The 14,595-nt window shown below is 40.9% G+C and overlaps 1 protein-coding gene across 4 annotated transcripts in view; it reads right to left on the bottom strand.

Moving 5' to 3' along the window:
- The window catches only part of DDHD1 (DDHD domain containing 1), a 463,741-nt gene that overhangs the window by 227,779 nt on the left and 221,367 nt on the right, over positions 1-14,595 (bottom strand). For all 4 annotated transcript variants that reach the window (XM_086937428.1, XM_086937430.1, XM_086937432.1 and 1 more), the window contains one exon: positions 4,658-4,805. In XM_086937428.1, coding sequence (XP_086793554.1) covers positions 4,658-4,805 — 148 coding nt within the window. The remainder of the gene's footprint in view (positions 1-4,657; positions 4,806-14,595) is intronic.

Below are 14,595 nucleotides of genomic sequence, written 5' to 3'. Positions count from 1 at the left end.
AGCTTTACACATGCTTGGGGCGGCTAAGCAACTCATAGCGCTATATTGGAAAAAGACAGAGGCACCCCCGATTGCCGCTTGGTTTGTGCACCTGTGGCAAGTCATAAATATGGAACTTTTCACAGCACGACTGCAATCGAGAGACACCCGCTTCAACACTGTCTGGCGTCCCCTAGTTCGGTATCTCTGTAAAATAGAACATGCGTGACATATACCCTCCAAGCTTAGAGCGCTGCGATTCTTTGAGGATGCCCTTCTTCCGCCAAATCCCGATAAGCTTCTTGCATGCCTAGACCGGTCATAATCACCCACCCTTTTAACAACCATTAAGGCCCCATTGCTACTCAAGCTGGACATCGCCACATGTCACTTCCTGTCTATCCACTCACCCACCCAGGTAGCTGCTTACTTTTCCTTTCCTCTTTTTTCTCGGATTCTTTTCTGTCCATCTACCACTATCCACTTTGTAGGGGCTCCTAGCCCATGGTTACAACGTTACTGGTTCTCAATGAGTCCTGAACTATTACACAGCCTGTTACTATTGATATATGTACTAGTGCATGGGGCCGGCCCAACAAGGGTTGTAGGGGACACGCTGTGTTACCATTAGTTTCCTACTGCCTTTGTCTATACTGAGAAGCATTTGATAACAACGCGGCCGGCTCTAAATGGGTTGTGAGCTTAACGCTGTGTATGCATGGACTCGTGTTGTATTTTTTCTTTTTAGAAACTAAAAACAGATTTCAAACAAAAGACAGTCCCAGATAAAGTGGATTGGAATGTGCTTTTTGGAAGATTGCTTCGCTCATCATAATTGTTTAAACCAATGAGTAAATTATTTTCATTAGGTTAGACCAAAATGCCTTTCTTCCATAGTTCAGCAGCTACTACTGTCATGCACTTGGACTTTCCGGGCAGACTTCAGGCCGAGAGGGGGGAATAGATAATGATGAGTTCCAATTTGGATTTGCAGGTTGTTTTAATGTAAACACTTGTATTAAAATTGTAATACAGTAAAGAAGCAGGCATGTGCAAAGTCTACGTATCCAGATTTTCTGAAGCAAGACCACAACCTGTTGCAGAATCTGCATCCAGAGTATTTCCTTTTTTAGAATCCGAACACATCTTACATCCAGATTAGGTATTAAGCATGCAACAGGGCATTCCTTATGTGCCACTAAGAACATACAACACAGTCTACATTTACTATACAAATCAGGATTTTTCCCCAATACCTTCTTGTTTACTGCAGAGGAACCTTCTTTCTCTCTGCTGAAATGGTGGCTTAACCATTAGAAAACAGATTTTATTGGACCTTGACAAGATTTGACAGCAAAATATTAGATGTGATCTTCAGCCAAGCCAGGAGAAGTTGAATAATATATTTTACACAAAGTTGCAGAACAGTGAATGCAGTAATATCATAGTAAGGGTGTGTCCATGTGCAGGCTGGACCTCTTCAGATGTTGACACTGGATGTTTCTACTGTAGCTCAATGGGCTTAGCACTCTTGAAAATGTTCTGGTATTGCGCTCAAATGTATGGGTGGGGGCTTACTAAGTGACTTCTTCCACGCTGAGCAACAGGCTTTAATGCAATGGTATTTGTCTTCATATGGGTGGTTTTATAATCTGTGTTACATCCAAAATTGACAAACAGTAAACTAGTGGTTCGTTAGCTATTCTGCCTGCTTCTGGGAACTTAACAATACATTTAAGTCTTTGAAGCGAAGCACCATACTCCACATTCCTGATCACTAGAAAATTCAAGTCTGCCAATATCTTATAAGTTATATGATAAAATGTGACTTTTAGCGAACACATAAAGGGCCTCTAACTACTTATTTTTGTACTCGCTGAAAAAATATTCACTGCTTTCATATTTTATTAAAACGAGACCAATCATATCTGTTTAGCAAAGCTTTGAATTTTGCTGTTCTCAAGGGTGAGGCATTAGGGCACAGACCTTTATCCAAACATTGAAACATCTTACATCTCCAGTGATCATGAAGTAAAGGTGTCTAATAAGTAAGAAGCTAACCGTGGGCATATATATAAGTTAATAAGTCGGAATCTACAGTGTTCTCGGCAGGCAGCTGCTCATAAACTTCGGTTTGGCATTGGGATTACAAATCGCCTCGGGTGGGTTCAAATACCTGGGTGCTTTTATGTCCCCCGATGTGGCACTGGTGTGATTTCGGAATTTGGAGCCTGTTTTGACTCGCTTGAGCGAGGACGATCAGGGCGGGTCAGCTTCGTTGCTGTCCCGACTGGTAGGTCGGCAATTTTTAAAATGGTCTTGTTGCCCCGGTTTTTTGTACCAGGTGAAGAAATTTCTGTATGACGTTCCCCGGAAATGATTCCGAAAACTGAATTCCAATCTTAACGGCTTCCTCTGGGATGGTGGACCCACGCCCCGTATTGCCCCCAGTAAATGCTTTTAACCAGCTTATTGTGGTAGCATTGCTGCAGAGGCTATTAATACCTATTATCGTGCGTCGCATTTGCTGATCATCAATGACTGATGGTAGGATCTCCGGGGCGACCCCACCTTTCAGTTTGGCGGTCTGGCGATGGAGGACACCCCTCTTGTTTTGTATCTATACGACGGGGGCAATGTCAGTGGTTTTCCTCCGGTGAATAGGGTGGTCCTGAATTAGTAGAGACTTACTCTTCATCAGATGGGATGGTGGGGGATGCTGACTGAGTGGACACTGTTCTGGCAAGGCCACATGCTGCAGCAGGTGGTCACACTGGAAGGCTTTCCTTCCAGTGGAAGGCTGGAAGGCTTTCGGAAGTAGGACCTCAGGGATCTCTACCCTGCAGGTGGAGTATCCGCTCCATCGTAGTCAGTTCCACCGTTGCCTTCAACTTTCACCATGCGCTGAGCCATTTATTATTTCCCTGAATTTAACCCTTCAGATTATAAACTTATTATGGGGGACCTGTGAGACAACAAAATTGCACAGATATATCAGACATGTATTTCCAACCGCTCAGAAGCATTCATTGATCTTACATACAGTATGGGATTACCCTGCACTGGAACGGTTCTGGCGTGGGTTGACATCTTGCCTGGGCACCGTCTTGTCCTAGTCAGTTTAGATGGACCTGAAACGTATTCTCCTCCATATCACTGATACTCTGGGTGGTAACAGATAGAAGTTGTCACGAATGTTTATGAGACTGGCTCTGGCGAAACAGAATATAGCAAAGAAGTGGAAAGCTGTAGTCCTCCTCCCATGCAGTATGAAAGGAAGGGATGGACCACCTTAGGGATTGGAGGTGGCAGTGTACAAGGCAAGGGGTTGTCCGCAGAAACACCCCAAGATATGGCAGGTGTGGGCAGTTTATAGAGGCACTGCGTTGGAACCTGTCCGTTCTCTCTGACAACTGATGAATGATGAAATTCGAACGTTTATGGGATCTGAAGGGGTTGAAAGGAAGCGTAACTAGTTTTCAGATTATCAGACTTGTTCTGTAACTTATTGTTGTAATGTGGGGGTGGGGTTAAGTGAACAAGCTTTTGTTTATGCCTTTATTTCCTTATATTTCTGTTCTTTTATATGTAGGCCCTCTGGGCCATGTTCATAATTCAAAAACAATAAAATGGGTTTAAAAAATAAAAAGTAAGATGCTGTTGTACGGTAAAAACAACAGGGGAATATGAAAGTTCTTGACTCCTAAGGCATTTTGAGTATGAGACAGTGGCACAAAGTAGACGTGGTCTTGAAAGTGATCTGCATAGTAGGTTCAAGAAGACCAGGTACCAAATGGGCATTGTTCTTCAGTACCATGGCAGGTTTAGGGAGCAAAAGTAAAATGACATATTTTTTCTGCTTTCCTGTTGATCTAAGCAAATCCATTCCTTGTAGTGGGCAAAGAACAATGGATATTTTAGCAACGAAAAAAACAATATTTTCACAAAATGAAATGCACTACTGTTACCTAAATGTTCTAAATTTCCAAACTATGTACAAAACTGTATTTGAAAGACAGTGCTCCTTAGGCAGGCAATCAACGATTGTTTTCAGTCAAAGTTTACAACCAAGTGCGTCTTTGTTCCAAACCTCCAGGTAAGAAGGATTCAGGGAGAAATCCTGACCACCATGGCCTTTGAAATTTGCATGGTAATTGTAATTAGGATGAGAGGAAAAAGAAGGATCTTAAATCTTTGAATAGAATCAATAAGGAAATGTTCAAATATCACCAGTATGTACAATAATAAAACAATGATGGGATTCTGTCAGGGTCTAAATATAGTTTTGTAAAAAAAATCTATATATTTAAACCAAATTGCTGAAGCAACCGATTCATTCCTGTAGTCAGTTTAGGAGCGTGGATTTAATAAACACCTATGGTAGCCCACCCATAAAATACTTCCGTATTGCTCAGTTGTTGAAATGTACTTATTTATTTTAATGTCTGCTTTTACAATCCATTCCTTTTATGTTTTTGCCATCTGATCAGTTTTTCTCTAAGCACCAAATTCAGTGAACTGCAAAATATCATTCATTCTGGCATCAGGACGAAATTGATTTGCAATGCTATAGTCCTATTGTAACTAGATCATTTATAAAAAATATATTAGGGTCTAAATACATGACTAAGTAAACAATCTAGAACTTAAATCAAATTTTGCCTTGGGTTTTACTCACATTGCTGTATTTTTTATGATTCGTCCTTGGTCCATTTTTTGCCCAATTCCATGCACAACAAAAACAATGTGTGTTGTTTGAGGTGGTTTGTCTTCCAATGTAGCCTCTTCCACATATCCTCTATGAAGCCTAGTTCCACTACTAGAAGCTGAAAAAACAAACACATTTTTCAATTATATTTTTAAAATAAAGGTCACCTACTAAACCCACTAATATTAGAAACCTGATCTATGACATATCACAGGACTTCGGTAAAAAATGGATAAGTGATGTGAAAGTCAAACTATTACACAACATATTACTTCGTTATTGTTGATAAGGAGGACTTCAAAAACAGCACTATCATAGGTGCACTTTTCAAACACGCCTACTATTTGCTGACTTTTTATTTAATAAATCAAGACAAAATGTTTACGACAACATGAAGGTCAAAAATATCTTAAGAGGTCTTATTTGCGAACCCACAGAATCTTAGAAGTGTGTACTTAAGGAAGGTTTACCTTCTTTTTTTGAGTAATTCCTTTTGTAAAATTGCATAGCTTTTGAATTCCTCAATGTAATCTATGGCATCTCAGTGTCATTTATAAACACAGAGTCGTTCATTATCTTCTAATAACCACTACTAAGGGTTCACATGCTCTTAAGAAAATCTACCTAGTGTGGGATAGTGAAAAAGGTTTACACTAACTCTGTGGAAACCAGATGTTCAGAGTTAAAAAAAACAATATACATCTTTTTGGAGATCCTACTACAGCAACAAAAAATGTCACCAGTTTTCATAATTTTGGGTGTTTGTTTTTTACCTACAATTCTGAAAGTGATTTTTAGAGCGGTTTGTACACAGGTTGCCCTTTAGCAACCTGAATATACCAATGAGGGGTTTGGTTGAAAAGATTATAAAATGAAGATTCACTACTGTGGTTTGCCTTTTTTTTTTGTTGCTGACTCTCCCAATTCTAAGAAAAACCAGTATTGTAAAGACAATCTTATTCCTAAAATCTACTGTTGCTTTTCCTATGGTGATTGACATCTTCACATGCCTGCAAAGACGCGGGTCTATTGTATTTCTTGTAGAAACGTTTTAGAACATGGAGACACCATTTGGCTATTAAACAATTTTGCAACACAGCCTTTCTATTTTGCCTGTACCAGAGATCGCAGATCACTGCGCGATTTCATAAATTCATATGGTTTTATCTATATTATAGCTCAAGGTACCTTTTATCATCTATCATAAGAAGGACTTCTCTGTTGCTTATATGGGTCCTTGCAACATGCTGGCAATTACACAGTTTCAATGAAACTCAGATCAAATTTTGAGAGAAAATGTGTGCTGTGCCATTAAAGTTACCATGTTGCTGTAGAATTTTAAATATGATTAATATGTTTTTTTTCCTTTAGTTTAATTATTCTCCTGGCAGGATTAATATCTACTGTGAAAGTAAGTTTCTACTTCAGATACTCAATGACTGAAATGTACAAATAAATGCAAACAGTGGAGATACTAAATACACCAGCTCCATGGTTTTCTCCCAAAAAAGATAAGTTGTGAAAAAAATATGTTTCAGATTTTTGTTAGAATACAGACAGCTGCACCCTTATAAGGGATTGCTACTGTACAAAAGAATCTAAATAATGATTACAGGATCTCTGGTACAGAGTTAGTTGCAGAGTTAACATTGGTTTAATTCTTTTAGTAAGAAGTGTTAGTCAGCCCTAGTTGAGACGAAGTCAAACTTGTAAACACGGAGTTTGTGTGTCCAAACAGTAGCACACATCATGAATTCAAATGTACATTACAGTCAGATGAGTTTCAGAAAGACCTCACACCTACATTCCTGCTGAGCAGTTTAGCCTGACCTCTGGTGAATAGACTGTGCTGCATCATTAAGTGGAGAAGAACATGGACACAAAATCTGTGGGAGCGACATATCTGAGAAGAAACCTTTTCTTAACTGGACTACCAGGCAAAGTAGGAGGAGCAACAAGGGAGGGCATAGAACATGCTTTGAGGCAAATGCTTTAAAAAGGTCCCTTCCCTCAATAGTTGCACCATCTAGAATGTAGATTAGAAGAATTGGCACTTTGTATCTCATGTGTTGTAGTTGGTAAAGCAATCAATGTCCAGCCAGTTTCCTGTAACTTAAGCCAGCTTCCTTTTCTGTCAGCAAATAAGAACCATGAAGATTTAAGAAAACAGTCCTACAAAACATGTGAAATTACTTCAATGTTGGTTGTATTTCTCAATTAATCTGACATCTTTAACAGGAGTGTATTCTCTATTCTAATGTGTTTTGTTTGTGGGACTGTCTATCGGGGGCCTCAAGTAGACTTACAGATGGATGAAGATTGATTGAATGTTTGATTAATTACTGATAGCCCCAGGTACTTGATGAGCTGAAAGAATGTGCGACCAGGGGCGTAGGTGCAATTCTATGAAGTTTGTATCACACACTCATCTGTGTACATATGCATGTTTTGCTTTTACCTGCACAGAAGGGCCACCATTAATGTTAGACATTGAGAGAAATTGCAGACTGGTGTCAATTGTCTGGATAATGAACTGCCAATGCATATTCCCTACCTTGAAGGTTAGGGAGCATCCATTTGTTTCTATACACATACATATGACACAGACATACTAACCATGCCCAGTGAATATATGTCATTTGACTCCTAGCTCTTTAGCAAGAGATCTGGTAGACAAGCCATCTTATCAGACTGCTCCAAAATTGGCTTGTTAGGATTCTCAAGTCTATAACGGGCCTCATGTCATTCATTTTTTTCTGCAACAGAAGCTATCAGGGACATGTATGCCACCCATAGTCTTGTCAGGGAACTGGTTCTATGGCCCCAAATAGCATATGATTTGGAACATGTAGTAAAAAAAAGTTTCCAATGTTTTGGAGAGGAATCATGATCTGGAGGTTGACAAGATGCTTTGCAAAAATTCGGTATGCAACCAGATTGTAGAATTTGCATTATTCATTTGTAGCTTATCATACTCCATCTAAGGGAAAATGTGCTCGTATACCAGTGACCTCAATTGATGTGCTAGAAATGGAAAGTTAGGGCGAATTTTTCGTCTCCGTTGTGCAAATCTGTAGCAGTGTGAAACCCTTAGTTGTAAATAATTGGTACAGCATGGATTGATAGTATGGCTTATAGGAAGCAGTGCATGTTGTGTGTGAAGTTCGGAAGCATGCTCCAGTTGTGATGCGACAAGCTTGTATCTACACTTAGAGGTGAAGTGTTGTAAAAGGGTGTAAGACAGATCAGGCACATGGTCTGCATCCTCTTAGAGAAGCCCAAATGTGGAAATGCAATGTCCACAGAGTTTAGAAGGCTCCATTGATAACTTCATTTTATTGGGGAAAAGGGAGTGGTAGGAGTCCAAAATTAGCACAACATTCATAATTTCCATCAAGGGATTATAGGGGGCCAGGGTTTCTGCCAGAGAGTAGTCAAAAGAAAATAGGGCAACCAAATATTCCTTCAGGAAGCAGGGTATTGACTCAAACCTAACAGTGTTCTTGAAGGAGTCACTTATTTCTCCTACTTAGTAGGTTGGTACGTTATTTCCAACCCTTTTCCAGTTAAAGGAATGAGAAATAATACAGATAATGAGGCGCACCAACATAAATTAATTCTAATAATCACATTTTGTTTACTTGAACCGTCAAAGCATATAAATACGAAGAGGTTTTAAGTTACAATACCAATCACCCGTCACAATGAACATATAGGGAACTTTTTGTACACTATTATCTATGTGGAACGGTATATCCACCTAACATGTGCACATACAACAAGAAGTCCATTCTCATTTAAAGTTAGATGCACATGTCTATCTTGTTTTCAATGTGATGTCTATCTTGTTTTCGATGTGCAGACTTCAAATAAAAAGATTTAAACCTGAAGTTAGATGCACATACGGACCTTTTTTATTTTAGGTTCGTGAGGATGATCTGATGATGTTGCAGTCCCCAGAGGCGAAATAGTTTATGAGATCAGGACACAAAGATGAAAACAGCAACTTAATGGCACAAACCCAAGAATTTTGTTGAACTAAAACAGAAAAAGATAGAAGTATAATTCCTGGTACGCCACAGAAAGAGTGTGTGTGGACCACTTGCCCACAAAGTGCCAAACAACCAAAAGACACAACTGCATCAGAATATGCAAATTCACCACAACTGTGTCTGCATGATACCTGCTTAAGTGAAAACACCAACGAAAGTGCAGACCTACCAAACCACCAAGTGCCATTAGGAACTAGGACAAGTCATAGTGAGGAAACTACTATCTATATCTAAACCAAAGAGACCCACTAAATTAAATCTTACCCTGGTGCCGAACCATCACCGAAAATAATGCTTATCAAACTCGGTCACCAAAGACTAGATCTAATAGGAATTCTTCCATCCTTTAAATCAACCTAGGAAGAATTTCAAGCGAAGTATTAGAAACTTAAAGCGAAAGCTAGAGGAAACACCCGTCAGTTAAACCCAAATAATCTTACTTGCACATTAAAAAACGGCGATCCAAATTACTGGATTCACGTCTCGTCCTCCCAAATAAGAATGTAACATGCAGAAACACAAACGTTACAAGCATGTACTAAACTAAATCATAAAAGGGGCAAGAGCTCCCATCCTATCAATACAAATGTACAGAATTACAAGCAATGTCTTTAGAAACTTAAGATCAGAACTAAAGTAGACGTCAAATAGTCTTACCATTCAAAATGACATGGGTCCCAACTGCTCGACTCATCTGTCCGGTCCTTCGTAAGTCACAACATAATTCGAGTCAAAAACTGAAACACCAAAAAAGCATGCTAGCGGGTAGCCCCGCCAATCGGGCATGACTCAGTAAAAATCCCAAACAAAGGACATACCATCTTAGAAAATAAAAGGTATCAAACTACCAAAGAAAAGGTTCTCATAAAAGTCATAGCTTACATCAAAGATATTACCATCAATAAAAGTTTCTATCCTAGCATAACGTAAATACACCACAAGGTAAAAAAGTAAAAGTAGAACAACTATACATAAAGGAAAAACATGGCCATCTTAAAGCAAAATGCAAGAATATTAGTGGAACCACTATATTGCAGTAGCAACAAAAGTTCTCAATGGAGCATATCACATGGGAACCCCCCTCGCCCCCCATATGGACAAATCGTGCTGTAAACTCTATAGCAGTGACATGGGCACAGAAATCTATATGATTAAATATTCATGTAATGATAGAAAGAAAAATTAAAATCTAAAGAAACCTAAAAATAAGAATAAATAAACACAATAGAGCTAATCGTAGTCCTAATCGTAATCGCAGAATGCCCAAATCTCTCAGAATTCTGTCCACTGGAGACCAAGGTTTTGATGGGTGTTTTGGGCAAAGCAAGCGTCTCTAAAATTTACAAAACCTTGAAAGTTAATACACCAGGAACCCTGGATCACCTCAGGGCTCGATAGGACCTCTTGAGGATGATGATTGGCGCAACGCACTGATGGCGCCCAGGATGATCACAACTTGTTCCAGGCTATGACTGGTCCAAACATATTATCTGTACCGTGCGTATCCCTCCCCAGCTCGGCTCTATAGAGCGAGACTGCTTACCAAGCCTTCGTGTCTTCATTGTGGCGAAGCTCCTGCTGATTTTTACCATATGGTCTGGCTATGCCCCATACTTTAGAGGCTCTGGTCTGTAGTGGGGGGGTGGGTTAACTAAGGTGCTGGGATGGGAGGTTTCCCTTTCTCCCCTAGTGCTTCTGCTGGAAGTCCTTGAGGGTTCCAGGGGTACATGGGCTGACCGATCATTCTTAGGGACAGGTCAAACAGTCGCAAAACGGGATATTGCTGCCCGATGTGAGTCCCCTTCTCCTCCCACATAGTGGCGCAGAGGGGTGGACTGGTGTGCACTACAGGAGAGACCAGTCTACAAGGCCAGGGGCTGTCCTCTTAAACATGACTAAGCATGTGGCGGGGAGTGGTTGGGCCAATAAATCTATGGTACTGCTGGAGGGTGGGGATATCGCTGTTGCTACTTTGCGATGATGTACTATAAAGAATTAACGCAAATGCAGTGCAATTGCACTATGTGATGCTATATGCTCCGCAGAATATGTATTGTATCGTTCTTCCTTTCTTTGCACAAAGTCATTCAAATATGTTTATTCCCAAAAAATAAAAAAGGTCTTGCGCCCTCAGCACTAATTTGTTCAGGTAGAAAGTAATGAAGGGTAGTTGCAATGAGAGCGCCTGCAGTTCGCTCATTAAATAGACATAGGTGAGGACAATCAGAAAAACGTAAGCATCAGTGGGCACCTGTGAAGCAACTCAAAAGGATGCACATGAATGTCAGCATCAAGTTCAGATCTAATTGTGGCACATGACAAAGCACTTGTGTGCAAATATAGGAGTTCAACAGTGATGCTACACACATCGCAACAGGTGATTTAAATAGAGGTAAAAAACAAAAGAGGAAAGGAGAGCCCCTTAACTATGCTCACTGCCAGATCCAGCTCGGCTAATGACATGACAGACCAAGCAATACTACACTCAAATATTTGGCCTGCAGTGTCGCTATGATGAGTGCCACACTAGGCAAAGAACTTTTCCCAGCACTAATAGACTTTGGGCAGCAAGGATGGCACCAACTACTGATCGAAGACATTGAAGTGCCACTGCTCCATCTCCACTAAGAGGTGTGGGTTACGTAGAATCTGGTGCAGGACATTCCCTTGTTGATGAGAAAGACGTCCTCCCAAAGCAGTAACCAAAGGAGGGCAAATGCTAATGCGAAGGAGCTCTAGGTATCATACTCTCCTTGCCAAGTCTGGTATCATCAAGATTACCTGGGCCCGGTCTATCCTGACTTTTCTCAGAACGTAGTCTAATTTCCGTTGGAATGTGCTTCCTAAGTGATTTTCCAGAAAGAAACTCCAGTGCATAGTAATGTGTGAACAAATGCATTGTCTGATTAATTAAAATCATCACAGAGTGAAGCATTACGATACATGTGCAGCAATTGGACATATAATATTCTTGTATCGACCATACAACATTATGGAATCCTTCTTGCAATTTGGTTAGAACTAATGTACATAAAATTCATCAAGGTTAAAAATAAAACATTAGTCGTAAGCCACAGAAAAACAAAGCAGTTGCATCAAAGTGCCAAGTGATTGTAGACATATGTGTACAAATTCATCAGGGTTTAACAATACATTAAACTGCCATGTGAAGTCGTTAGACAGTCCGATTAGAATCAATACATATAGAATTTCAGTGCACAGTAGTTATGAGACTCCACAACCTAACCAGGACATGCCCCACTGATCAAAGATGTTCCTTACCAGTTCATGACAGATATGAAACTCTTGATCTGCCAGATGATGTGGGCTTAGCTCGATCGGGAAGTTCAGAAACAGATCATTCTGAAGAGTATTCCAGTACAAAAGGACAAGTTAAGAGAAAGCCCACCCACACAGACTCACTTATCAACGGACATTGAGCACAAATAACATGTTAGTGTATAGCGATTCATCCTAATGCGCACAAAGACCAACAGAGCCAGAATCTTAAAGCGTCCAGGTGGCAGATACAAAGAAATTTAAAAAAATACATCTCATTGCAAACAGGAGCCATTTAAAAGCTTTCAGTGGAACAGCAGCCATCTAGAAAGATATGAGTAATGGCGGCTGTCTGAGTCAGCAGGCACACAGATGTGAGACAGTTACCGCCACTCATAATGGAACCCAGCCATGTATGAAGGGGAAGAGGCATGCTTGGGAGAGCTGAAAGTAGGAATCCGCAGGAGCGGGTGCAAGCAGTGAGGTAGAAGTCAGACATTTGGCAAAGACAGATGCATGCACATGACAGACTAATCTGGCAGAGAACTCCGAACAATAAGAGGAAGAACCAATGATTTGCATACTGCCACACAGAGTGCAGCATGAGGGCTTGATATCTGGTAGCAAGTTGAAACACTGGAACAATGCACTGAAAATGATAAATAATTTTACAGAAAACTTGAGCAAGAGGAACACAACAAAGAGTATGGCAATTGTCTGCTTAAGTATAATGGAACACAGCACAGAGATAGGAGTGAAAGAAGGGGCAAGTTGGAAATTGCAGTTTGGAGCTGCAGAACACCAAGTCAAGCAGGTTTGCAACAAGGGCAACCTGTAAGACTAGAGACAGCGAGCAAAACATTGTGCATGCATCAAATAACCAGCAAGAAGCTGAAGGCCATGTTAAGAACAAAAGCAAACAATAAAGATCAGAATATTTAAGCTATGCTGCAACAAAAACCCAGAAAGCCAGGGCAGCACGAAACAGTGGAACCCTGATGAGGACAAGGGAGTGGAGCATGCTCCAGCCAGTAAAACTGAAGGAGAGGTCACACAAAGCTTTTCACAGTACTTCAGGATAAAATCGTATCAGCCTAATTCATCTTACCAAAGAGGATCAGTAATGTCCAAATGGATGGGGCAGAGCTGAGAGACAGAATCAATGCTCCAGAGGAAAAGGCCGAGAAAAAGTTCCTAGACAGACTGTACAACAGATCCTGCATACTTGCTCAACAGATCCTGCATGCTTGCTCAGTAAGAATAATGTATCTTTTTACCAGACAAAACAGGAGAATTTGAAAAATCACTTGAGAAAAAAAAACGCACACAGGAGTGCCAGAGAAGACAAATGGCAAAAACATCAGGGGCAGGACTACAGTAACTTGACATTCAAGGTTGAAAGAGTGCAACACACTACCCGTGCCCAGCAAATCCAACCGACTGCCACAGGACTTAGTACTTTAAAGAAAATAAGCCTCTAATGTACAAGATAGGGAGAAGTTCAAATAACTCTAATAAAGGAGAGCAGGGAAGACAGGGACCTAAGCCAATGTGAGCATTTTGAATTTCTCTTTTTTACGTCTCGCCTAGCGTCACAGCGCATGCGCTGCTCGCTCTGCGAGATCTAGTGTCGTCGGGTTGCTTTAGGAAGTGGGGTCGAAGCTCCGCCTATGCTTTCAATTGGTGCACATCATCCTTTATGGTAAATGCTGGCCTGCGATTGAAAGTGAGGCTTTTTGGTGACCACCCAGTCTCCTTTAGGCCCCGCCCACCCGGACTGAATTGTTTGCTTGCAGCTTGTGGCATACGGGAGGGGCCTGAACAACTGTCCTGTGCCGGGGATAATAAACAGATGGAAGTGTTTCAGTTTCAATGTTGGGAGCTCTAATCACTAAGTTTAATGCGCCTGACAATCTAAACACACTGGCAGTTCAGTTGAAACAAGAGTATACCGAAAACAGAACCTAATAAACAAAATCAAAAAGAAACCAGGCCTCCTTTTTCATCGTAATATTTAGAATCCAGTCACAAGATACTCAAGTCAAATATGTCAATATACCAGACACAGCATATCCGAGAAACTTTTGAGTGATTTGGGCAGCGTGAGAGCGACAGCTGGAATAAATATGGTTTACTTTTCTCCAGGATCATGTTCCCTTCGCTTCAAAAATAATATTATAAATTCTGAGAGAATTGTTTTCAGGAAAACCAGGGTTTCTTCAGATCTTGGAAGCCACAGTACATATTTCTTGCCTTTAGCTTTGAATTATAGTGCTTTGCCATCATGTGGAAGTGAGCAATACCTTGTCACTTCGACTCCAGACCTCTTCTGAAGCGGGGCAGCCACGTTATTTGCGAATTAAAGGACCAGTAGTGACACTTACTGTTAGTGAGCACAGTTGCAGTTCTAGTCTGACGGCAGGCGCAGACCTCCAGGAGTTAAGTCCACGACTGCTCCTCGCTGCGGCACCCATTGTAAATCCGGACTGCTGGGCTCAGTGCTACCGGACTGCACTGCAGCAGGCTGCCTGTTAGGCTCCACCACTCCAATGGCGGTCCAGGTCCTGCGGGTCGACT

The sequence above is a fragment of the Lissotriton vulgaris genome, chromosome 9 (genome assembly GCF_964263255.1).
Source record: "Lissotriton vulgaris chromosome 9, aLisVul1.2, whole genome shotgun sequence".
In the NCBI taxonomy this organism is placed as follows: Eukaryota; Metazoa; Chordata; class Amphibia; order Caudata; family Salamandridae; genus Lissotriton; species Lissotriton vulgaris.
The sequence above is the reverse complement of the archived record's forward strand: the minus strand, read 5'-3'. Positions and strand labels throughout refer to the sequence as shown.